Raw genomic sequence first — 25,499 nt, forward strand, 5'->3', positions numbered from 1 at the left:
AAGGGAGAGGTTGTCAGTAGCTGCGGCATAAGGCACTGCATTCATGTGACAGCAGGGACTATTCTTTTTAGTTGTTCTTAGAACACAGTAGGGAAAGTATGGATGTGTTTGGATTAAGCTGAAATATGGTGTCACTGATTTTGATGTTGCTGCTCTTTTCATGCCGGAGCGGATCTTAAGCTCTGCACCAGAACAACCTCAACCACTGTCATTTGATGTGGATGTTGTAGCATCTCTTTGGACCTCTCTTTCATTTAAACTTATGTCTCACTTATGTCTCACTATATCTTACTTTTTTTTCCAGATCATTGCTTACCAGCCATATGGCAAGTCTGTGGACTGGTGGGCTTTCGGGGTCCTGTTGTATGAGATGCTGGCAGGACAGGTGAGGCCTACACATGGGTTTTGTCTGAGGGGTAATTCCAGTCAAAAGCTAATTTAGGAATGCTAATTTAGGAACTTATCAAAGAAGGGAGTAATGAGTGGTTTATTCCTGGAGCTCCAGAATTTTGCTGGGCAAGAATAACTGTCCTCACTCAAGGTCAGCTCATATTCACTAAAGTCTCTGTACACCTGTCAGAAAATATTTTCATGGTTTTTTTTAATTGTATGTAGTATCAGTTATTAATTACAGCTAAGCTGGTTGGCTTTAGGCTTTGTAATGTCTTGCATGCAAAACCTTAGTAAATTACACCCTGGTCAGAACTGGTCATTAACTCTATCTCTTTACCTAAGAAAAACTTCAGAAAGGTGTTACTGTGTTTTTGGAAGTCATTCTGGAAGACCCTTGATGTTTTCCCTTCGGTGTGCAATAAATGACGCCAGGTGGACTAGGGGTTATAGTCATGGGGTTGAGGCTCTGTGCGTTCTCTTTAAGAAGGCAGTGGTATAAAAAAAAAACCTGGTAGGAGTGGGAAGATGACAGACGAGTCTCTCGTCTCTGTGTGGCTCCCTCAGTGTTATGAGAGGGCCACAGGATTTAGCGTGTGAGTGTTGCTGACACGAGCACCCCTCCCTTTCTCCTGCAGCCCCCGTTCGATGGAGAAGACGAGGACGAGCTGTTCCAGTCCATCATGGAGCACCACGTATCCTACCCCAAAGCCATGTCCAAGGAGGCGGTGGCCATCTGCAAAGGGGTAGGTGACCGGACCCGCCCCCCCCTCCCACGGCTGCTGTAGTCACAATGTCATAGGCGCGCAGGCATGCAGTTTCACAGCCATTCTCATGTCCACCATTTCCACATGTCCCGAGAGAGTCTGTTTGCCACCTCTGCAGCATCCATCGCTGTCTTTTTATGCCACGCAACAAACCGTCACACTCTAACCAAAATAAGCTTATTTTAGTTCTACATCAGATTTAATCAAATTAGGCAGGGGGGCTGTCTGGACATGGTTCAGTGTACTGTGAGAGACTCATCTCTCAGAATTTAGCTTAATGCAATCTGATTTATGGAGGAAAGCCTCTTTTTTTGTTTGTTTTGTTTTGTTTTCCCAGATTTTATCCAGCTTGTTTACGAAAGTTTTCTAATTGACAGTGTTCAATTTACAAGCTCAGGCTACACACAGAGCTCAATAAGCTGCTTTTTTCTTGTTTGTTTAAATGGGAAAATGAATGTTAATATTCCGGCAACATAAGCGCATGAATCATTTTCCCAGCAGCTGCCTCGTAAGCCATCCGCAGTTGGTACGGGGCAGCCTTGTAAATACCATAACCCCTCACCACCCTCATTAATATGCACATCAAAGCCCCGCTTTTTTTTTCCTCTTCTTCATTTAGGCTGTGCTGCCTTGTCTCAGTTACCCAATGAAGCGTCAGATTTCATTGTCAGCAGGTAGACTGCGAGAGTGCACATTAATTCTTATTAAAGGACTGTTCTTCACAAAGTCCCTGTTCCCCCGCTGAGGAAAGCATTTGAAAACTTATCTCCCAGCTCGGCTGAGAAACAGAAGGAGCGGCCCCTGTGCATGAAGTGGGGGGAGCCAGGAGGGCTGAGAAATCTCTCTGGTCGTCGGTAGACTTGCTGTCTGCAGGAAGTGGAAAGACTGCAGGCGCAATCAGTCTGTCCCCTTGTACTTCCCATCCCCTCAGCGTAGGGTTCGCAGGGAGACAGGCTACAGGATCATAATTAAAACATCCCTGCAATCGTACAAGTTCCAACTTTTAAGAGACCCAGCAAAAGAGGCTCTTAGGAGAGCCATCTTCAGTCATGCTTGAGATCTCCATTATTTTTAATGCAGCTTGTTTAGAGAAATTCCCCAGCCGCACAAAGGCATCTCGGCTCACTCTGTACCTCAGGGTTTACCAGCAAAGTGCAGCTGATTCTCCCCCCTCTTCTTGTCGCGTATTTTCTCCATGCCACAGGAGAGCTTAACCAGACGAATGGAAAAATGGGGTTTATTGTATCAGCGCCATCGTATCAGCGCCATCGTATCAGTGCAACCCGGTGCCCCCCTGTCATTGGCATGGTGACTTTTGCTGCAGTTTAGGTCACGATGCAGACAGGGATAAGAGATAAAGTCTTCCATCATTGCCCTCGCAGAACATACCAAGGCTGGTGTTCTGCGTCTGTGTGTTCACCGGTTGTTCTGAACACTTCTCTTAGTGTCTTATTTTGCTGATCTTGGCCAAAGGAGCTTTCCTTGTTGGGCAGAAAAGAAGGCTTCACCCATGGAATGCACAATAGGATGGAAAAGAGAATGATGGGAAGGTCTCCCGGGTCCTGTATTCTAATAGATTCATGCTAATGCAAGCATTAAATAATGAATCAACGGACGTGCGCCCTGAATTTTAATTTCTTTTTTTTTTGTCTGACTACCTTGATGAAAATGCAACGTGGTAATATATGAATCCTAGCAGACAAAAGATGAGTTTTTTCGGTACGGACATTTCTCTTCCCTCCTGTCTGCAGTTTTCATTGTTGAGAGGGAGAAGTTTTGGGCCAATAGAAAGAGCTGCTACTTGAAGACTGCTCCAGAGCAGTCAATGACGAACTCAGGCAACTGCAGAATCATCTGATCCCCACAGTCCATCCACAATAATGATTGATACATGTTAAAACCAGATCGAGGAGTCTTGTTTAGAGCAGTGCTTCATAAACCACGTCCAGACTGCTCAAAGTTTTGAGGACTATAGTAACTGAAAGGTATGATGTCTTTTTCACCCAAGTGAATCCATTCAGTCTCTTTTTGCAGAGAAGGCATTATTCCCCTTTGGTGTTGTAGCATGTACTGAATAAGTGGTATGTTTAGTTGTGTGATTGTGTGTGGGCCACTGTGAGTTTGCCCATTGTGATAATCATCAGTGGTGTGCACACACCACAGAACAAGTTGAATTCAGTATCTGAGTGGGATCTTCCCTACTCATCATTTCTGTCAGGCGGTGCATGAAAGTATGCAAAGTTTTCCCAGAGTCCAGGAGGTAAACAGTAAAAGAGTCATTCTGGAAGGCCTAGAGCAAAAATTAAGAGACCACCTATTTTTCTGTCATGTAATAATCGAGATAATGTATCATGCATCCCAATATGATGCGCAACAGGCTGAAGCTGATTGGGATTTGAGTGCCCTTGATGGAAATAAATTGACTAAATGCATTTCAGTGTGCTGGAGGTTGAGTTGTAAACCACTTTTTGCATTGAGACAATTTTCTCCAGCTTCCCCTCTGAAGTGAATGGCAGTTGTTAGCTCATACTAGAGTTCAAAGACGAATTTTGACAATCACTTCAAGTTCACTTGGAAGCAAATGTTCATAAGTGCAAATGACCTTAAATCCAGCTGAGACACACTGCCAGAGCTAGGAGATCAAGCCAAACAGCCAACAACGGCCAACAATGAGCTTGCCTCATTATTCATAAGAAGGAAATAAATAAACAAATCAATTAGGGGAGGAAGTGGTATGAATCACTTTGAGTGTCACCTTCATGCGCCACGAATGTAAACAACAGATTTCCCCAAATAAATAAATAAACAACGACAGAAGCACACAGTGTGGAGGCAGTTGCGGAACACAGTGGGCTGCATGGGTAATGAGCCGCCCCTGCAGAGATGGGCACCATGTGGCGGCGCGCGCAGCTCCGCGCTGGGGGATGAATCATTTATGCCCGCGCCTTGGTGGCCCCGCCACTCATGCTTGCCAAATCGGGCCCCCTTTCGCCATGCGCACGGCCCCAGCATCGCCGCTTCACACTCAAGCGGCGGGGGGTGCGCTCGGAGCTTTAGCCCAGAGGGTGTGCACCATGCGGATGCAGTGGTGCCTGGCATGTGGAGAGCGAGCAATTCCAGGTGTGTGTCTGTGTCTGCTTGTGTATGAGTGTGTGCACTTAACCCTTTTCATACGTAAGTACTACAATATTTCCAACTGCCCCCCGAGCGTAACTTATTTTATGCTGTGCAACACGTTATGTTACATGGTTGGTTATGTTCTCATTGCTGTTATTAAGCTTCTCATAGTTTTTACCCCCGCATTTGCTATAACATTAAATCACTGTCCTCAAAGCTAACATTAGCTAGAATTTGTCTAATCTAGTGTTGTTATCATACCATACGTGCGAAAGAGCTAGTGTGTGTGTGTGTGTGTGTGTGTGTGTGTGTGTGTGTGTGTGTGCGTACATGCATACGTGCGTACGTGCGTGCATGCGTGTCTGTGTGTCTGTGTACATGTGTGTCTGTGTTTGTGTGTGTGTGTGTGTGTGTGTGTGTGTGTGTGTGTGTGTGTGTGTGTGTGTGTGTGTGTGTGTGTGTGTGTGTGTGTGTGTGCACGCAGGAGCAGGCTGATCAATATGCCGCTGAGCACCGGCTCACAGCAGCCTGCTTGCGTTCCTCAGCCACAGGCAGGCAGAATGCTGATTCCAGATAAGGCAGAATGTTTGATTGAGCCAATTAAAAATGTTAGCGGACAACGGCGGTACCGCCTGCCAAACCAAGGTGCCGGTCTGGTCGAGGACATGGGGACAAGGATAGATGAATCTGGGATCGGACTTGACTGAACAGTCAGGATTGAACAATCAATGAAACCATGTAACCACTGTGAAGAGAATTCTGTACATCCTGTCCCCCAGACTGGAAATGTCTAATTCTGAGAGGCTAAGACATTCATACATAGATAAATGGGCCCTACTAGTGTTTCAGGGACACACGCATTTGAAGGATATAGTTTTAAAACTTGAGCTTGGCACCATCTTTTAAGAGTAAATCATTTGTGGTGTTTTTGAATACAAATGAGTATTTTAATCAGAAGTGACAGTGGGGTCTGTGGGGAGTGCAAGGAAATGAAGCTGTGTTGTGGCACTCGGAGTTTGAATGTTTTAATCTGAGACTGAGCGGGAAAGCTCGGGGGAAATGCCATAACCGGGACGGCGACAGAATTGGCGCGATAGAAGACAACTATAACCCTTTTGTTGGGGGTTTCGAGGCGTGCTGAAACGTTGCGGTCGAAGTGGCCCTGGATATCGCTTTGGCCAGAAGACCCAGGCTCACCGAGTGCCTTCATAGCCAGAGTTCTTGATTAAACCAGAGAGGGCCACCATGGAGCAGTGAGAGGCTGGGGCCCTGTCACCAGTGCTTTGAAGCTGGGATAGCATACTGCCCTAATGCTGCGACTCTGTCAATGAAACTGAGAGAAGGCTCACATTTCCCTCTTACTCACTCAGTGGAAATAAAAAGCTATGGCCCACGGTGTCTTCATTAAATAAGAAGAAGCCAGGAGTGGTGGCGAAGGCGATTAAATAGGCGCACAGTCTGATTTAATTAACTTGTAGCCTGGGGATGCAGGGGGAGATGGGGAGCTCTTTCAGAAATCCGGGGCAGTTTTCATTTAGTCTTAATTTGTGTTTGGTAGGCACTGTATCAAAATAAAATAAGTCTCTGTGCCCTGGTCTCATCCGCTGCTAATATGCATTCCCAGGAACCCCTGCTTTTCAGCCATTAGCAAGACCACTAGAGAGCCATCCCCTCCGGCACCTCCCTTCATCCTCGGCCTCTGGAAACTTCTATTTTCTTAATATTACCGTTCTATTCCATCCTCTGTTAATTAGAGCCCCGCTCCTTGTGTTTAGTGATATTTAGAGAACACTTGCAGCTGTTGCCAAACAGATCCCTTCTTCAGCTGAATGAACTGAATGTAACCGAGAGCCCAGTTGTCACCACCACAGAACACACAAGCTCATTGGCAGTCCAGGGGGCTGCTCCCTGGCTAGAACATCATCTGTTCACCACATCTCCCCCTACCTACTGGCATGAAAGGTATAAAATGTCAGAGGTAATCAGCCAGTGACGTATGCCTCTATGTGGGTCCTCTTTGAAATATTCAGCCTAAGCAGTTATCTTCTGTCGGAACATATGGTGTGTGTCTTTCTTTTTTTTTTGCACACATTGATATTGATCGTGGCAATGCTACTACGGTTGATCTGCTGAACTTCTTTTCCCCCTGAAACAAAGTAACCCTTGCTACTGTTGGCCTTAATGACTTGGTGAACTGACAGCGTTTGAGGTGGATTTGAAAGGAGGAAATAAGAGAGCAGGGGGAGATGGCTGTGGAAACACACAGTCTCCTCACCTCTTGACTCAGGTGGTCTGCGGAAATCCAGAGCCTTTGTCCCCCTTAAATCTCGCCATCAAAAAATTTTACTCACTGTTATCAAAAACTGAATCATTTTGCAATGTTTATTTTGGGAAATATTGGACAATACTTGGAATTGGAGAATGGGCACCATTAGATTTTTTAAGTCATTATGACTAAACCTTTTGCAGTCATTTTAGCTGGATGTTCTTGTTTGCACTTCATTGTGAACATTAGGGGTTGCATTGTATTTTTCATGGGACTAGAGACTGAGGTACAGTAACCAAAGGGGATTCCCTGTACAGAAGAGCCCCCAGCAGCAAGGGGAAATTGTGGAGGGTCAAGTTAGGTGCAGATAAGTGGATGGAAGATGGGTGGTACGTTTCTTATGGTGATGGGCACACTGTAACCCTCGACGTCTCCCACTCTTCTAGTTAATGACCAAGCACCCCGGCAAGCGTCTCGGCTGTGGGCCAGAGGGAGAACGTGATATCAAGGAGCATGCCTTCTTCCGCTACATGGACTGGGAGAAGCTGGAGAACAAGGAAGTCCAGCCACCTTTCAAACCAAAATCAGTAAGTGTAATCTCCCCCCCGGCCCCCCCCCCCCCCAAAAAAATCTTGCTCTCCACAACAGACTCAAACCCCTCCCTCTTACCTCACACTCAAACCCCTCCCTGTCTACCTTATACCTAGACCCCTCCCTCTCTGATTAAGACCCCCTCCCTATCTAGCTAAAGCCAAGCCCCACCCCCCCTGTTCCCTTCCCCCCTTCCCATAGCTAAGACCCAGATGCCTTCCTGTATACCTCATCCCCAAAGCCCTTCCTCTCTTTTTGAGACCCAAGTCCCTCCTTGTCTAGCGAAGGGCCAAAATCCTCCCTCTCTACCTAAAAGGGCAACTCCTGTGATGTGATGGGTAAGTATGTGAAATTGGGGACCGCAAAACTCCCCCATCTAAGCTCCTGCTCTGCTCTTTGCTCTCAGACAGGATCCTGGGAATTCACGTGGATCATGTGATGGCACAGCAGTGGAAATGTTGTGAGCAAATGTTGTGGGAAATGCATTAAGCAGAATATGTGTTCAGACAGATCTGCCTCTGAGCCAAATTGCTGTACTCTTTTGCATTGAGGTCCACTCAGAACAATAAAATAAGTGGCTAGAGATTATATCTACACTTAGAGAACCTTCACCATATATATATATATATATATATATATATATATATATATATATATATATATATATAGATTTTATATATAGTTTCTTACCATGAGAATGCCGTGTGTCTTTGTTGACATGTTTAGTAAATCTTTTCCTTGTTCTTTCCATGAACACACAGAATCCAAGGGCTTTTATGTATGATATTGTGGGGCAGCTTGATGCTGTCCACCTGAGATGTGAAGTGCTAAAGTTGCCCATTGTGGTCACTCATCTAGATGAAACCTTGACCAGAGCTTGAGTTGTTCGGTTGTGCCATCATTGTACAAAAGCAATTTGCTCTTACACAAACAAGCGCTCTGTCAACACTCTGTCTGCCGCTCTGCCAGCTGTCTCTTTTCATGTGTTTCAAGCTAGAAGTGAAATCCTGCTTTCTTCAAAAAAAAAAAAAAAAAAAAAAACTCAGAGATGTCCTGTGGTGAGGAGTTCTGGGAAGATGGCGTATGAATGTCAAAGGTTGACCTTAAATCGCCTGATGAACAGAACGCAGCATTTGTTTCCTCACGGCAGTTTGCCTTTTAGGGGCAGGATACGCTGCTTGTACTTCTGCCGCGAAGTCACTCCTCCTGGACGATGTTGAAATCTTAACATTTTTAAACCTTGAAAGGTTGAACCTTTGACATTAATGGGATATGATTTTTGGTGTAGTCTGCCTTTAAAGAGGACGTTGTTGAAGAGCGCCAATTAACACTGATGTGTTTCCATCGTTAAAGGGGGCGTAGTGGAGGAGCGCAGACCTCATTAGACATCAATTGAGGTGAAATGATTCGTTAGCCATGGTGGAGCCGAACTCATTGACAAGGCTGATTAGATAAGATTGCAGATGACCTTGCGAGTCCGGCGAGTGGTCACATCTCTGTTGTCGGCGGACGTCCGCGGCGTCCCGTGGCCCGAGCACCAGGAGGGGGGGGGGGGGCAGGGGGGTGGGGGTGGGGGTGTGAAGTGACATTCTCACCCTGTCCCCTTGCATCATCGTTCTCATTAACACCGTCATCTGCCTGTTAATGCCACCTCCCTCCCCCATACACAGACATTTAATAATAATGACCCTAATTTGATAGCGGCTGGCCTCGGGGGCAGGAGCAGAAGAGACTGGCATTTAGCTTTATTGTTATGGAAGAGGCGGTGAGCGGGCGTGTGGCTGCTCTGTTGGCTTTAATGGTGGTATGGCCTGAGAAGTTGCCTTGTTAGCGGTGCGTGCTCAGGAGTTGGAGGGGGCTTGCGGTGGATTTGTCATCAGTGAAGGCCTTTATGAGTTTAGCTGTCAGAGACATCAGACACATTGCAGCTCCCTGGTCTGTACTTTCCCGGCAATAGTGCTGTGCAGCAACGGCTCAGCTCAGTGCTGGAAATGTCCGTGCTATTGAAGCATTGCAGTGTTTGTGTACTTTTGTTAGGTTCATTTCCTAAGTGATAATTTATTCACATTAGCATGTCTTTATCAACTTCATCAACACAAAACCACACTTGACAAATTAAAGATGTAGGCACACCGTTACATGTGACACATAATTCAGAATTTGACACGCAGTTTAAATGTGTGAAGTGAAATAATTTTTTATCTGTACAGAAATACAGAAATAGATTAAACAGAAGTAATTATTCACACAAAGAATATTACTCTTTTGAGCAGCCAGTTAGCAGAAGTAAGGTTTGTTACAAACTCATCAGAAACCAGGAACATCCAGGACAGCGCCTTCCAGCCCCAGACAGAGCAGCATGCAAGGACACATGCATGCTGGTCTGACATTCGACAACAATAGCTTCTACTAAATGTGATAAACAATTGAACAGATGACACTTATTTTTCATCAGTGGAGGCTGGTTATACTGTATCCCTCTGTTCTGGAGGCTGCCTGGCTTGCCTCTTGTTCTCTTGCTTCTCTGGAGAGATAGCAGCTAGAGACTGTGTCCTGGAGTTAAGGAATTGTCTCCCACATTCCCTCAATGATGACACCCCAGATGGTGAGCTCCCAGCATGCTCTGTTGGTCTTGTGGACCACACCCAAAGCAGCAGGTGTTATAGTGTCTCCTTTAAAGTCTTCCTTCAGTTCTTTGATATGATCCTGTCAAAATGGCTCCTCAGCTAGAGTTTGACATTGCTCCTTAAGCAATGGCATTGATACATTTGATTGGTATCTACTATATGTACTGATGATTGTTTTGATTGTAACTTTGTTGGTGTTGCAAGATTGACAATATTTAGCACACAAACCATTTGGAACGAAAGTTTTTTTTTTTTTTCCTTTTTTTTCCTGGCAAATCCTTCAAAGATCTCTGTGTGGTGCTTTAAAACCAGGCTATTAAACAGGTGCAGATGACTGCAGCTGATAACCCGGGGCCCGGCCTGATAAAGTGGATAATACTGTTATATAGGAGGGATGGAGGGCCTATCTGGGAAGCCATCGGAGTTGAGAACCGAGATTAGTGCAGGCATTTTAAAATAATGAAAGCCACAATTTTCTCCGTGGTCTTTATTTTTCATTTGCTGCATTGCCGAGATAAGGCGCGGCAAAAAGAGAAGGAGATCAACCTTGATTAGGTCCCCGAAGGTAGAAGCGGGATAAAGGCAGGCAGAGGTTACAGCTGCCAGGGCTGGTCCTGCGGTCTCTGGTGGCGGGGCCCCCACTGTACTAATCAGGCACTGCTGGAGGAGTCCACGGAGCCCTCGTCACCGCTCTCTGCAGAACACAGCTCCCTCTCCCTTCGGTCCACCGCACCCCGCTCGGTCGTTTCCGCCAGAATCGCACGTCACCACAGCTGAATCACACCTGCCATCTCTCCCCTCCTCTGCTTTTGCATGTTTGCTCAGCTATTTGTGCCATCCAGACACGGCCGAAGGGCTGCTTTTCATCAGCTGCCTACCCTGCGGGGATGAAAAGACACGGGCTGATAGTAAGGAGGCTAAGCAGAGAGAGTTGATCAGACCCACGCGGAGAGCAGCACAGGGGAAGCAGACAGCTCACGGAGTCAAAAGCGCCTCGTTATGTTCTAGCCAGAGGTGAGAAGCTCAGTACCTGTGATTTCTGCTCTCATGTGCCACACCGAATGGCAGAGCAGGCGGCAGACTGCTCCCTCTGTTCCCCATATCAGTCATGCCGCGACAGTAGGCAGGAGAGATGAGAGGGTCGAGATATGAGCCGGTTGCGTCTGCAGAGGCTTCAGAACAGACAGGCAGAGGCGGTATGAAGCGGGGATAGAGGTCGAGAGACAGAGAAAGGAGGCGATGCGCAGTAAATGGCCAATGTTTAGCAGCCGTGTTTGGCAGACAGGAGAGGCTGTCACACGTGTAGCTCTAATAGCCTGTTCCCCTGCACCATGGCAGCCCCGTGATGCTAATCACTCTTGACAGGTGTATCTGTGAGGACACTGAAAAGCTTTTGCCTCAATTTCAGGCTTTGATGGAATACGAGGCGCAGTGCCTATAGCTAAGCAGCCCCTGCTACCCAATAGATTCCAACTAATGCAAGACAACTTGCTGATCATTACCGGCGTGTTGCAGCAACCAGGGCTCTGTTGCTCTATGCACAGCGTTCAATATGTTCTGATCTGCCCACCATGGGTGATAGAGAGATCTGCATGACTGCTTTGGTCACTGCATGCAAATGTAGTTAAACATTTGGCTCAGCAGTGTCACAGGGTTGCACGCTGATGCCGAGGGCCGGCTAGAATTGTTTCACAAAGAGGAGACTTCTGAAATACAATTGCACAAATGTTAATTCATTTCATTTGCTAATTTCCATGTTGTCTGTTCCCTCTCAACGCTGGGTTTTGAGTTAATAGATTTACTTAACCTCTTCACCACTTTGTTTTCACCTCTAGTGCACGTACATCCATTATTTATGCCTACATTTCCCTTCCCGAAATGCTGTTTTCTGTGTCTATGCTGACTTCACACAATTTGTGAGTGCAAGAATCACACTCATTAGCAGATGAAAATGCTAATCATGAGCACGATAGAGAAAGGCCAAAACCAGCCCAGATCTTATTAAAGAATCCCTCAATGGCTTGTTATTTTCTCTCTGCGTGGTACGCTTAATCACACTCCATGTTTGAGCAGGGAGAATAAGACGAGGAAAAAGGGAAGTTTGCATTTCAAAAACCAAGCCAGATAGAAGGAAGACAGGCTTATGGTGGCATAAGATAACCACAGGGTTCTGTGGTCCAGAGCTGTTATTGGGTGACCAGGAGCCAAGTGAAAATTCAAAGGATTTGCATGTTTCAGTTTTTTTGTGGGGATTGTCTCTGACTGGAATAATTGGTAACCATTACTGTGTGCAAGAGAAATAAAAGCCTGCTGAAGCTGAAGAGGAGAGGGCTTCAGAGTGGGTTACAGTGAGAGGATGTAGCGTAAATTAGCGCCGATGTTGCTGAGCAGCGAGGTACATGGTTTCAATATGAGTATGACTGGCAGAGCCCGGAGAACTCCCAAGTTCAGAGGCTGACATGACTCACTCCAACAGAGCAAAAGAGAGAGAGAATTCATTACCATTCAAACAGCCTTCTCCTTTCTAAGAGCAAGCGGCCTCAGGACAGTGGAGTAAAAGCAAGAACAATCTGTGTCAACCAAATTATAACACAGCACAAACAACTGCATTACTTGTTGGCAAGTACAAACAAAAGCAAAAAGCAAAGTAGCAGACTAAAGTGCACGCTACTTGACTAGGGTAAAAAAGTTGAAACAGAAAAAATATTGACAAAGTTTAGACCCAGCTTGTGTAGCCTAGCCCTGAAATCACAGACGAACATTACAACCTGTGTGCATTACAGTCAGCAAGAGATTGACATAGCTGCACAGCTTATACAAAATTCAAACAAATGTACCAAATCATATCAAATATCAATCAACACCAGTCATACAAAAGTTCACAACTGTAATGTGTGTAGAATTAAACTACAGTGCACTCAGCTTATGACAATCACAATTTAATTTTTACAATCACTTTATTATGGAATGAAGAACTCCAAAAGAATGGGTGAAATGAATGTTTACATGTTAATCTGATTTGAGAAATGTCCTTTGCTAATTTCTTAAAGCATGGAGATAGCATTAACAGTATTTTCATACAATCCTTAACCAGAACTAACACAAGCTGATTTTGAGTGTCTCTGTCACGATTGTCTGTGTGTAGGTTACAGCTTTGTGGTGCAGTCATAGTCTGATTGCAGGTTCGTCCAATGTGACAGCCTCAGTGCAGCCTCAGTCATAGGTGCCTCGCCCATTTGAGTTTTTTTTGTCTCCTTCGTTCACAATGCTCCCCCTGTACTTTAGAATCTCAAAAAGTCTAAACTGTGGAATGCACAACTTCCTAGCTGCGTCCCTTAGGACATAAGAAGACTACACTAAGGCTCAAAGAAGGTGCCATTTTTCTTCAGCACAAAGCATCTTTCTTTTTACTGCCATGTCAGCTGACAGTCCTTATAAATGAAGTGCACTGTAATGAGAATCCTCTTGGGAGAGAAGAGGAGCACTGTGCCTCTGCTGTTGGCACTAGAAAACATAGCTATCTATCATAGCCTGTGGGACAGTGACCCAAAATAATAATAATAATGATAATAGTAATAAGATAGGGATGAATTACATTTGTTTCAATACTAATCATATATTTATAGCAGCTTCTTTCAGATTTGTCACTCAAATCTTATACTATTTTTGATTATTGCTTATTCTTAGTACTTGTTAAGCTTTGGTAATATGTACAGTGCAATCGTTACGCATCGTTCCAATAAAGCCTTTCAGATTGAGAGAAGAGAGAGAAGGGGTGTATTTTCCAAGGAACCTGTTTTACACTGGTGGTGGCCTGTGCCTTGTTTTCAACAAAAACACAACTGCAGGGTTCTGTTTATAAATGTCTGTGTGATGCAGGAGAGCATGCTGGGAGCTGGGCAAGGCAAGCTCTGTGTTGTGATTTGTTGCTGAAGGTTTGTGAGTTTGAAATGTATGCACCTCCCTGGATGTTGCGCATCGTTCATAAATGTGCTTTTAAAGGTGAGTTCAGACATGACATGCACACCCTAACCTGGCATTGCTTGGGACGTGTGTAAGAGAGGTTGCTGGGCTGACAAACTGAGGTTACCCTTTAGCACCAAGGGCCAGACTTAAATCCTGCTCAGCACTGTGAAACACCCGTTTGATGATCACTAACACTACATGTGTTTCCACTAGCCTTAATGAAAAATGGCTTTTGATATTCAAAGTTCCTCAGCATAGTGCTTAAGAACATGAGGGTTGTGAATATGAAATGATGAAAAACTCATTAGTTCCATCCTTATCAAAGACCCATAGCAGTTAGTGTCCTCAGCTCAGCACAGGTGGAATAAGTTTAAAGTGGACCAGCGTTTCTTTTCTGAAGCCAATTCACATACTGTACACTGCAGTGAGATGACCTTGTTTTCATCTGTCAGTGTTAATCAAGTGTTTGAAGCTGATGAGATATACGGTGTATTGCCATATATAAAACTGTTCCTCTGCACAAATGTTGGCACATTGTTGCCATATTAAATACCTGATCACATGTCATCGTCATGACATATTGCAGTGTAGGAGAGTGTATTAAATGACAACAGAGTCATGTGGCCGCTAATCACACAAGAATTCCCAGTGTGGACCTGAAGCAGTGCATGAAAAGGGTACAGCACCAACAGCGTGGCATCCGTTAGTTGACGTCATGTCTACAGCTTCATGACTGTTACCTTTCCTTGCATCTGACTCTGCCAAAGAGCGCCAGCGATCACAGCTCTCATGACCATAGTCTACTGAGGACACAGCCTTCGCCTCCCACTGGACAATCACATAACACTCATCTGTGTATATGTCAAAATGAAAGAGTGACCAACGTTGAAATGACCACAACATTCTTCAAAACCATGCATTTTCTTTCAGCATTACAGAGCTTTCATACAGATACAGCTCCGTGACCTGTGTGGACAGGCGGCTGGGGGGGGCTCCAGTACCTCCGGCTTCCATATGATTTGATCTGCCCTTTTTCGGTTTTGTTTCTGGATTGTGTTCTGTTTTGTTTCTCTGGTTTTGTTTCTCTCCACCCCACCCACCACATGCCTCTCTTTTTTTTTTCTCCCTCCTACAGTGTGGCCGGGATGCTGAGAACTTTGACCGCTTTTTCACCCGCCATCCTCCCGTGTTAACTCCACCCGACCAGGAGGTCATCATGAACCTCGACCAGGCCGAGTTTGAGGGCTTTTCCTACATTAACCCTCATTACACTCATACGGAAAACAAGAGTTAAGGACAATAAAAGAAAGCTTATTGCTTGAGCTTCTAGATTCTAGATATAATACCTGTATCCACTTGTAACCGTTTATGTACATGTACTGTCTCCAACTGTACGTGCATATAAACAAAACACCCCTTATGAACCTGTGGGGTTGAATAAGTTAATGCAACTCCCCTCCAGTGATTTCCCCAAGCTTGGGACCAATATCATTCCTCTTATCAACATTCCGTTGCCTATTGAATGTTCTAATCAGAAATCAGCTAGAAAGATGTTCATAGTGATAGCTGAATGTTCTAAAATGACCTTGAAATTTTTTGTTACCTTTCATGACCTTTTCATCACAGCCACCTAATAGTCCTCACCCTGCCAACTTGTCATTCCAGCCTATGCAATATATATTGCATAGATATTTTGTTCCTCCAGATTCTCATCTCAGCAAATCCTGCCTTCTGATACTGCAATTATTAGATAAAGTCATGTGATACTATCATCGATTTCTGGCAGAATGAATGAACCTTTGTCTATAGCTACTCCAACCTTGATCTGCATCTGAGATTACGTCCCTTTTTGTTTGTTTCCTTTTGTATTTTTTCTACTAACTGAAGATTGTTCCAGACCCACACCAAATCTGGAAGGAAAAGAATATATCAAATTAAGTTATTTTGCATGAGCCTTTTTTTCATAGCAATTCTTAACCAATGTAGTTAGCAAAATAGTTCAAATCAAATATTACTATTTCTTATCATTCCTTGACTATATAAATATATATGAGTCATGACAATAATACATTGTTTGTTTTTTCAAGCATGAAAAAGATGTTTACAGGATGTCAATCCAGCAGTTGTTTGGTCCAACATTAGTGCTTCTGTCTGTGTGCTCCTCTGTAGTGGTGCTACAGTACCCTTGCCTGTACATAGTCTGATTGATTATACAAGTGAGCCCTACCCTCAATATGGACACACACACACGCACATACCTCCAGAGATGTCTAAGCAGTACCTCCTCTAGACCAGAGAACACACCACTCAGTGGTTGCGTCAACTGAGCCACCCCCCCCCCTCTCAAACACAGTGAAGAAGACCGTGGTTCTGATCATCTGGCCTTCGCTTTATGTTGTGGGTCAGCAGAACATGGCAGACTTCTCAGTGCTATATCACAGCACATATTCAGCACTGTGGGGGTAGGACAGAGGCAGAAAGAGGTCACACCGGACAGTGGCTTGGTGGACTGGCGAGCCCTCTCCCAATATCCTCATCTCACGTTGACCACTTGCAGCCTGTTGCTGTCCTTAGCAAACAACCAGCAAAACCAAAATGTAATGGAAAAATGGCATCTTTCTGAGAAAGGAGACAGATGACACCCTATGCGCCATTGGAAAACGTTTCTGGTAGGAGAGATGCTGAGAGAGGGTGCCCCACTGACAACACTGTATCTGCGGGTATGCCTGGAATAAATGTACTACTTACCTGCAGTAACTCATAGTGTACTCTCCATAATGCTAGCTGTACTGGCCAACAGCTGCTCGCCAAAGTCAAATGGAAAGTTACTGAAAATTAAAATAATACCAATATGCATGCATTTTTATGCTATAGTTGTGATTCAGGTCTTATAACCTTGTTTACTTTCATTATATTTTTTCAATATCTATCCATTATAAACCCAGTGCTCAAAAATGGAAGAAATTTGCTCGGTTTTTATATTTGATGAACTTTAGTGGAACTAGCTAGTGCACACATTGCACACAAGATTATACAGCAGTGGGCAGTAAAACATGCCTGTTTAGAGTTTTGCCTGCAGTTGTTTCGGTGTCTGTCTTGTTGACAGCAGCTAGTTCCTGAGTTCCTGAGACAAAGAGCGCTGTTAAAAGGTCATGTACAACTCGAAATGCTGGCCATGCAGGGAGACAAATAAATAAATAAAGCCAGTCCTCGTCTGCAGGATAATTCAGTTGGTATGTAAGGCCTGTCTTCTTTCCTGAAATGCCATTTTGTTTGTCTGTAACAGAAGCTAATCTGTGGTCAGTGGTGCACAACAGACTTCTCTGTGCTGTCAAGGGCCCGGTCCTGTAGCTCCAGTAGTATCCACACTGGCAAGCGGTCTGTTTCCGCTGCAATTACCCATCCACAAGAAACATGGAGGACTCCGAATATGAATGAAATGACCTATATATCAATGGAACATGATACAGTTTTCTCCACTGTATGAAGTGCAGCTTCATAACTATTGTAATGACTGGGTACCAGCAGACTTAACGTTGGGAAGGAGGGATTTTTCATATCTGATGTTATGCTCTATGATTTCTGGGAAGTGTTTAAGCAAAATGATTTTAAGAGGTTTCCCAAAAGTAATTGAGTCTGATAATAGGTAATCATTTGTTTCGTTTTGTTGTTTTTTATGGACTAGACAATTAGGGAGATTTATCATCTACATTACTACATAGGTATCTAAATTAATGTAGAAGAATCGTAATTTCTGCCAAAAAATGTGTAGATTATTACAGGGCTTTAATATTTTTGTAAGCATCTCATATATATATATATATATATATATATATATATATATATATATATATATATATAATATGAATTTACTGTGTATTAATGAAAAGGTGTCAAATTGTTTGGTAAAGTTCTTGCATATAATGTGGTCGGGATTCTGTCTGTGAGCCTTACAGTATTGTAAAAAAAAAAGAGAGAAACATTTAATGCTGAGATATTTGTGTCTTTTCTAAACTGAGGATGCAATCAAAGTTTTTTTTTTTCATTAACCGAAAATACATTGTGCATGTGCTTTATTAAAAACAGCTGTAATGTCATGTTCTTTTTGACCATCCGTGCTTCAGTGAGTGCTTCATGCTTCTATGTGTGCTTTGTACACTTTAACTCAGATACTGTTAATGTGCCAAAGTATTTTCCAGAAAAAAGAATATATATTAAATAAAACTTTACATTATGAGCTACTTAAAACTTTCTTTTTCAGTTGTGTTTGATTAAAGCCAGCGCCACCGAGTGAATCCTGTCAGTGGTTGAGCCACGTTGTATGGTGCACTGTAAAGAGTCAGGTGTGGAATGGAAAAGAGTATAGGTGTCTTTGCTTCTGGTCCCTGTTGATGTTTCAGCTGAAATGTTTCAGTGCCTCTTGTCCATATGGAAAAGTCTGTCTGTGTTGATATGTGACCTTAAAAGGTGTGCGTGTTTCCTGTCTGTGCTGATGTATCTACCGAAAGGTTTCAGTGTGCCCTGTCCGTGCTAGTGTGTGGACTGGAAAGTTTTAGTGTCTCCTATTTGTGCATAGTACCTTTCGACTGAAAGGTCTGAGTGTCACCTCTTTATATTGGTGTTTAAAATGATTGGTGTCAGTGATTCCTGAATGTGCTGAAGGGAGGACTAAACAATGTCAATGCACCATGCCCATTCTCTTATCTGAGGAACAAATGGGACAGCAAGGCCCAGTATCTCCTTTGTCTTGTTGCAATATCAAGGCTGAACCCAGGAAAAATTATATACATATTTCCTTCTCTGGGTGCTTTTGCATCTTGTCACCTGTTGGGTTTCTTTTTAAAAGAAGAGTACATGCATAAGAGTACATGATTGTCTGCCTCTTCAGTCCAGTTTGCGCAGGAGCTTGCAGTTATACTAATCGAGTGCAGCTATCTGCCAGCATGGTGGTGATTGCGATTGTACAGTTGTGATGATGACTATTAGTATTGATATTATGATTATTATACTATTATTATTTGTGATAGCATTTTATGTGCACCCTCAGCACTGTAAACCGTGTTTGGAAACTTTGTTGTTCAGCCTTATCTGTGGTGTATGTTTGCTGCTCTGGCGCCTTCATTTAGCATATGATTGTTAATTAATTCTGAATGCTACAGCCTCAAATTAAAATCAACCAGTTAGCATGAGCGCGCGGGGCTTATCTGCTGAAAACAGGTCACTGTTTGATACTGCTATTCTGTGGCGCGTGTTGCCGCTGACTTCAGCTCAGCTCTAATCCCCTCTTTCCTGAAAAGCCCCGCGCCTTAATGGAGGAAGAAATTAAAGAATCAAGGTTGGAATTAAACCCTAGTTAGATTAGCTCTGGCGATTCAGCGGAAAGCGTGTGTCTTTAAGCGCCTTATTCCCACAGAATGTTCCTAATACATGACACCCAGCCCTATCACGGCTCCACATCTACTGTAATAAACAACCGCCGCCGATAGATTTCCATCATATTTACACCTTCGGCAGTCCATGGTGCCCGATCCATTCCAGCTCTGCGTGAGCTCCGCTTGCTTTTATTTCCCAGTTTGTCTTCCAACTCGCATGGCAATTGATACAGCAGAATGTCATAAACTGCCAATTTTAGCCCGCTGTCCAGTGCAGTGGAGCACAGGGCTCAAATGTCGACTCGATTGCCCCTGCGTCTGATCACGCAATCAAGGGCAGAATTGAAGCCATTCGGAGCGGCGTGGCGGTAATGGAGTGCGAGAAGGTGGATTCTTCACATAATCTTAACCGTGCGGGTTAGGTTGGTTCGACACAATCGCCACACCGTAACCTTCCGAGTGCCTTTTAAATGCGTCCTGGCCCCCTCACTCCCATTCACACTCCCTCATTCTCTGCATAACGAGTGCTTTTTTTCCCCCCCCACACCTCGCTGTAAGTCTTCACTCCCTCCCCCACCCACATGCTCTCTCCGGTGCAGAGGGGAGGAGGGAGAAGGCTAAGCCGTACTGCTTTAAAACCCTCTACCTCCATGCTCCTGGTCTGCAGCCAAACCCAGAGACAAAACCAAACTGGCACAAACCGAGGAGCAGAGGGACCCTGAAGGAAGGACGTACACAAGCGCACCTAAACGCATACATGTGTGTGTTAATGCTCACAAATCTGTATCAAGCCCAGTTGTCTCCGGGGGTTGATATTTAAGCCTCAAAACAAATATTGTAGAGCGCTGCAACCTTGTGACATTTGATTCACCCCAAAGGCAGCTACTCAATCCTTAGGTAATAGAATTAAGCACTTGTGAGGTTTATTTGGTTTTCCTGTGGTGCAGTTGGGTTAGTAGCCCAGCTGTTCTACCTTCAGTCCAGTAGCACCCCAGCTATGTGTGTGTTGCAGAGTAAAACTCATGTGTTTACACTTCTCTTCAATTCCAACACCTCCTTTATCCATTTATTCCTACATTTGATTAGCGATAAACAAGCCCTTGCGTTCCCTACCCACTCCAGTGCACCACAGTAAAAAACAACTCAGTTTTAGTTGACTTTCCAGGTTAAATTAAGGTTAAATAAAGTTTTTAAATTTGTGCAAAAAGGTAGATTTTACATTACTTAAGAGGATGGAGGGTATTGGATCAGTGAAAACCAAGAGAACTAATTGATTATTGAAATCACTCTTTGAATGTTTCTTACACAAAAAAAGGGCAAAACAGGCTTGTAGCTTAATCGATATTCATTCCATGAATGTTATTTTCCCACACAAGTGAAAGCAGATCTCTTGCCCTGAGTCATTATTGACTTAAAATGACCTGGAATTTCCTACAGTGCTTTGCATACTGGGAGTGCATTTTATTATACTTCAGGAAGTAACTGAAATGTTCAGAATTTAAACAGTTAAATTCACATCTCTAATACTGAATGATAATATGAGTATGTAATGGAAGGATCAAGTCTAGACTGTACATTATTAAGAGACCCAGTTGCTCAATTTTTACCGAAAACAACTGATTCATTCATGATTTTCACATTTTGTGTCCATACAAAAATCACAGAATGCAGATAATGTGGGTGTGTCAGTGGGTTGGTCGATGAGTACTTGAACGATTTCTTCCATAGTAGGACAGAAATTGTCATGTAATGTGACAGAAATCAAATCATGCAGGATGATCATGCAACAAGAAAAAAGTCACATGGCTGCAGTGGGGGTGGTGTGGAGAAAAACCTTTGACTGTAATGGAATGCGACTTATTTTTTTTAAACCCAGCGAAAAATCACCAATCGGTGTGGAAGCCCTTTAAGGGTGATGTCACACCAAGCAGCTGTTATTTAGGCCTCTGGGGACCAGGCACTTGAGTGGAGCTGATGCCCAGGTCCCTTCACTGGAGGTGGGCCTTGTGTGCAGCCCTCCCCCTGGGGCTGAGCCGGCCTACAAGGGAGATGGAGCAGAAGGTAGGAAAAGAGCTGTTATTTCAGCCTCACTCTAAAACCTTCCCTGTCCCTGAATCTGTTCAGCGTGGCAAAATTCTGTCCTCTTTTACTTCTGTCTCCAGTCTTTGATCTAAGTCCCTTTCTGACTTTTCTCTGTTAGATGTGCTGTGCATATCCGTGTCTAGTTTAGCTGGACCTCATTCTCTCTGTTGTGTGGTACACCGGGCTGTTTCCTCTCTGCTTTTGTGTAGGTGGTGTTTTGTCTTTCTGAACGTTCTTTTACCTGACGGCCGCAGTCCCTAGTAAATGCTGAGATTATACTTTCACATTCACCTATGCACAATAACTATATTGTCAGTGTTGTCATTGGTACATCTAATGGAACCACAGAGAGCATGACCCTTACATACTGTAGAAGATAATGATTTAAATAGAGGTGCCTATAAGCCCTCATTACTTTCCTCAAGAAAATCAAAGTTGATTTATATTGAATATCGGTATCCTCTCAGAATCAGAATCTGTGCTTAATGATTGTATGGATATTAATAATGACTGCTTAGTTATTCTATTCCCCCTCTATTCTGTTCCCCCACCCCCCACCCCCCCACCTGGGAACTGAACCTGCAGCAGTCAGATCACTAACATAACCACTGTGCTATACTTCACCACTATGCCATTCTTCCCTCTGCAACCGTCTGGAATGGATTAATACACACATTTCAGGTTATACACTACCCACACAAATATAACCATACATGTTCATATAAAAACAGAACATAAAAAGGCACGCAGATTTGGCCACGTGTATATACACAAACACATACTTTAGCACTGTCCATATATTTGTGCAACATTTTGAAACGTTTGGAGACATTAACCTCACTATCACGGCTGTAGCACAGTATACTCCACTCAGTCCTTCCCCCATCTCAGTGCTGTTCCCTTTCCCTTCATGGATTTCCATTGCCAAGCAGTGCATTAACAATGCCTTGCCTCAGAGAAGACCCCCCCCCCCCCCCCCCCCCACACACACACACACACACACACACACACACACACACGTCTCCTTCCTCCCACTGTCAGCATCGTCTTCTGAGCCTGCCTCTCTCTGCTGCCTCTCGCTCGCAGGCACACTGGCACGCAGGATGGCAGCATCACAGCAGAGAGGAATTCTCCGAATAAGAACAGGCCTGTGGGCCCAACAAACCGTCTGTCCCTTTTAGTTTAGTTTCGCTCCGCTCTCTGCCTGCCTCGCGCCCATTCACACGCAGAAGAGCACAAACTGCGGGCCATGCGCACAGGCAGCCGAGTGTCTCGCGCACTCACCCAGGAGAGGGCTGTTCCCATAGGGCCCCTCTTTTGCACAGAAACCCACCATTACGCATGCTCCATTTGAACTGTGGTGCAGGCTCAAAACGGCAGGAAGCCCTCAGCTGTGATGCTCAGTGGGCGCGGTATGTCCTCTAGTAAATTAAGATGATCGACCAGCGTGAGACTTCAAATTTTTAGGATCTGAGACAACGCTAAGGTGCTTTTTTACCCCTCTCTCTCTCTCTCTCTCTCTCTCTCTCGCCCTGCCAGAAAAACCGGAAGGACACAGCCAACTTCGACAAGGAGTTCACAAAGATGCCCATCGAGCTGACGCCCACGGACAAGCTCTTCATCATGAACCTGGACCAGAACGAGTTCCAGGGCTTCTCCTACACCAACCCGGAGTTTGTCATCCAGGTGTAGCCGGGGCCCCCAGGGCAAGCATCGTGCAGGAGGCTACATCTGTATGTGTGTATGCATGTCTGTACTCAGGTGGCTATGGCTCACTCCTCCGCGACTTCGAGGACTGGCGGGAACTTTCCGGAAGGGCTCATGTGACTCTCACATCGGTACAGGGTGTTCTGATTTCCCTCTACCTTCCAACCGAAATGATGACGCTTTTTGTTCGGGGGGAATGGGGGTGGTCTCTCCGGGACAGGAGTCTATGGCCACTACCTGTCACAAACCCCTGCTCTCTGGGATTCATCACGGCCAGCCCTGGACAAAGCTGGTCTCGCCAGGTTTGGACATTCAACATCTCAGACAGCCTCTGTGAGGTGTGTGAGTGCAGAAGAGCAGTGACCTCATAGCCGCCTCCATGTGAACCATCTTTCTTTCTTCTTTTTTTTCTTTTTTCTTTTTGTAAGCTATCTCTGTCAAAGCCTCCATTATTGAGCCTTGCTGGATTGCAATTCCACCAGCACCAGCTGCTTCCACCAGTGCTTTAAAATCACAGCAAGCACGACGAACCCCAGCTTAGCAGTTCCTGATGGCACAGGAATGGCAGTTGTCAATTATTTATTTGTTGGGTTTATTTGTTTTTTCATTCAGTCACATTTTGGGTGAGCTGTGTTGAGCTAATGTTTTTTTCATTGGCTCCTGCCTGTTTGATTGAACCCACATTGTGCACAGCCACCGAGCATAATTCCATATCCGGGAAGTCGTTTTGGAGTTCTGCGCACGTGTGTGTTGTGTCCAAGTGAATGATGCACAAAAGCCAGGACGTGAATCTCCCTCGGTGGTCAAGCGAGCAAATGGCTCTTCTCTCTTGCATGGTAGATCTAGAATGTATTGTTTCATTCTGTCTGGTCTCTGTCCACACGTGACAATAGACATGCAAGCTTGCTGATGCCAATCCCACACATTCTCTGAACGAGTAAGAACAATCCATCCAACAGTCATGATGGTGGTTTCCATCAAGTACAGCCAGGTACAGTAATGTGAGTTACATTAGAGCAACGTTTGTTTTGAGTGCTTCTAAACATGGGCACAATTCCTCTGTCATTGTTAGAGAATGGGCTCCCTAAATAGAATATATTTTACTTTATCTGATAATCTATCTGAAGCAAAAAAAAGATGTCTATCTTTAGTGATGTCCTGCAGCTATTCTATGCATGCCTGTTTGGTTTTCACACTGATATTTAATGTTAGTGCTGTATATCAAATGTTACTGCTGACACAGGTGGATTGGTTGGATATATATATATATATATATATATATATATATATATATATATATATATACATACACACACACATATATATATTTATTTAAAGAGAATTCCTGCGTATCTAGAAGTCTTCCAGTTAGAACATGTATGAATATGACTTGTTTGAAAACTAAATATATACAGCAGCATTATATGGTGATGACCAGTGGATATTGCGTTCATCCCTGTTTAAGGGTAAGTGGGTTCTTCGGTATCAAAGGGGGTAACTCCCTCTTTGTGGCTGTGGAAGTTGACCTGTGAAGTAGGACGGACAGTCATCATTTTTTTAATCAAACTCACATGATGAAGTAGATTTGACAAATAAGTGGAAGAGAGAGATAGCCTGGCTAGAACAACTCTCAAACTCCACTGTGTCATTGGCAGCTAATGGCAGTCCTCAATATGCCAGCACCATCAGAGACTCATCCAGCATTCACAGTGAAAGGGACAGCAGGTCATCGTGACCACTTGGATGGCATTCATAACAACAAACAGACAGAAGACACACACATGCCACATTTCTTTGGGTAGGGTGCCACGTGCAGTAATTGTAATACATCGAAACTGGTCAGATCAATGTTGTGACTGTATAGTGGTCTTTGTCAATAGGCACCCATAATGCAGGGCAAAAGCATTGAGAAAGGCTGAGTAAAATGCAGAACGGCTATGTTTTGCCATGGTAGAAGATGACATCAACTTTGCATATCATCAGTCCCTCAAGCCCAACACTTTCACTTTCTGCCATTTTTGTGTCATTTTGAATTTATTTGAAACATTTGCAGAAAATGCAAACTCAACCATTTGGTGGTAACACTTGCTCCCATTTTATCTGAGGCAAAAAGGCGTTGAAAGATAAATCTGAACAGAAACATAAACACAACACAAAAATCACTACCAGCCAGGAGAGCTCCATAAGGATCTCTGCAAAATACCAATTCACTTTTCAGATGTTTAGAGGATGTTTTCTATTATCAATAGAGCAGCATACTGTACCTGTACACATAATCTAAATGCTCTGTTTTGTTTCTGAAGAAATTTTTTGTATACTGGATTTCCTCTCTGTCATGGCCACATGAGAGGTTTGTAGAATGTGAAATATGAATCCCACAATGCACTGCCACAGCCCTGCAGAGAACATCCATATCCCCATTCTTGTATGTTATTCCCAGCCCATCCCACGCACAGCAATGTGTGCCTTATCATGATCAAGGCAGGCATACACACTTCTGCTCATGGGCCAACCTCAATTTACCATGGTAAAATCATAGCAGGGTTCAGCATTAGAAAAAGCATCTGACTCTGTATGAAAATTGAGAAGTACAGCATCTGTGCTACACTTGAAA

The 25,499-nt window shown here is 44.2% G+C and overlaps 1 protein-coding gene across 2 annotated transcripts in view; it reads left to right on the forward strand.

Moving 5' to 3' along the window:
* LOC118774668 (protein kinase C beta type-like) overlaps positions 1-22,870 on the forward strand; it is a 113,096-nt gene extending 90,226 nt beyond the window's left edge. Inside the window, exons 14-17 of one of the 2 annotated variants that reach the window (XM_036524082.1) lie at positions 305-385; positions 1,029-1,136; positions 6,987-7,127; positions 22,718-22,870. In XM_036524082.1, the coding sequence (XP_036379975.1) occupies positions 305-385; positions 1,029-1,136; positions 6,987-7,127; positions 22,718-22,870 (483 nt within the window). Of the gene's footprint in view, positions 1-304; positions 386-1,028; positions 1,137-6,986; positions 7,128-14,859; positions 15,640-22,717 lie in introns of those variants that run through there. The other variant, XM_036524072.1, reaches the window with a different exon arrangement.
* The last annotated feature ends 2,629 nt before the right edge of the window (positions 22,871-25,499 follow it).

The sequence above is a fragment of the Megalops cyprinoides genome, chromosome 1, assembly GCF_013368585.1.
Source record: "Megalops cyprinoides isolate fMegCyp1 chromosome 1, fMegCyp1.pri, whole genome shotgun sequence".
Lineage (NCBI taxonomy): Eukaryota > Metazoa > Chordata > Actinopteri > Elopiformes > Megalopidae > Megalops > Megalops cyprinoides.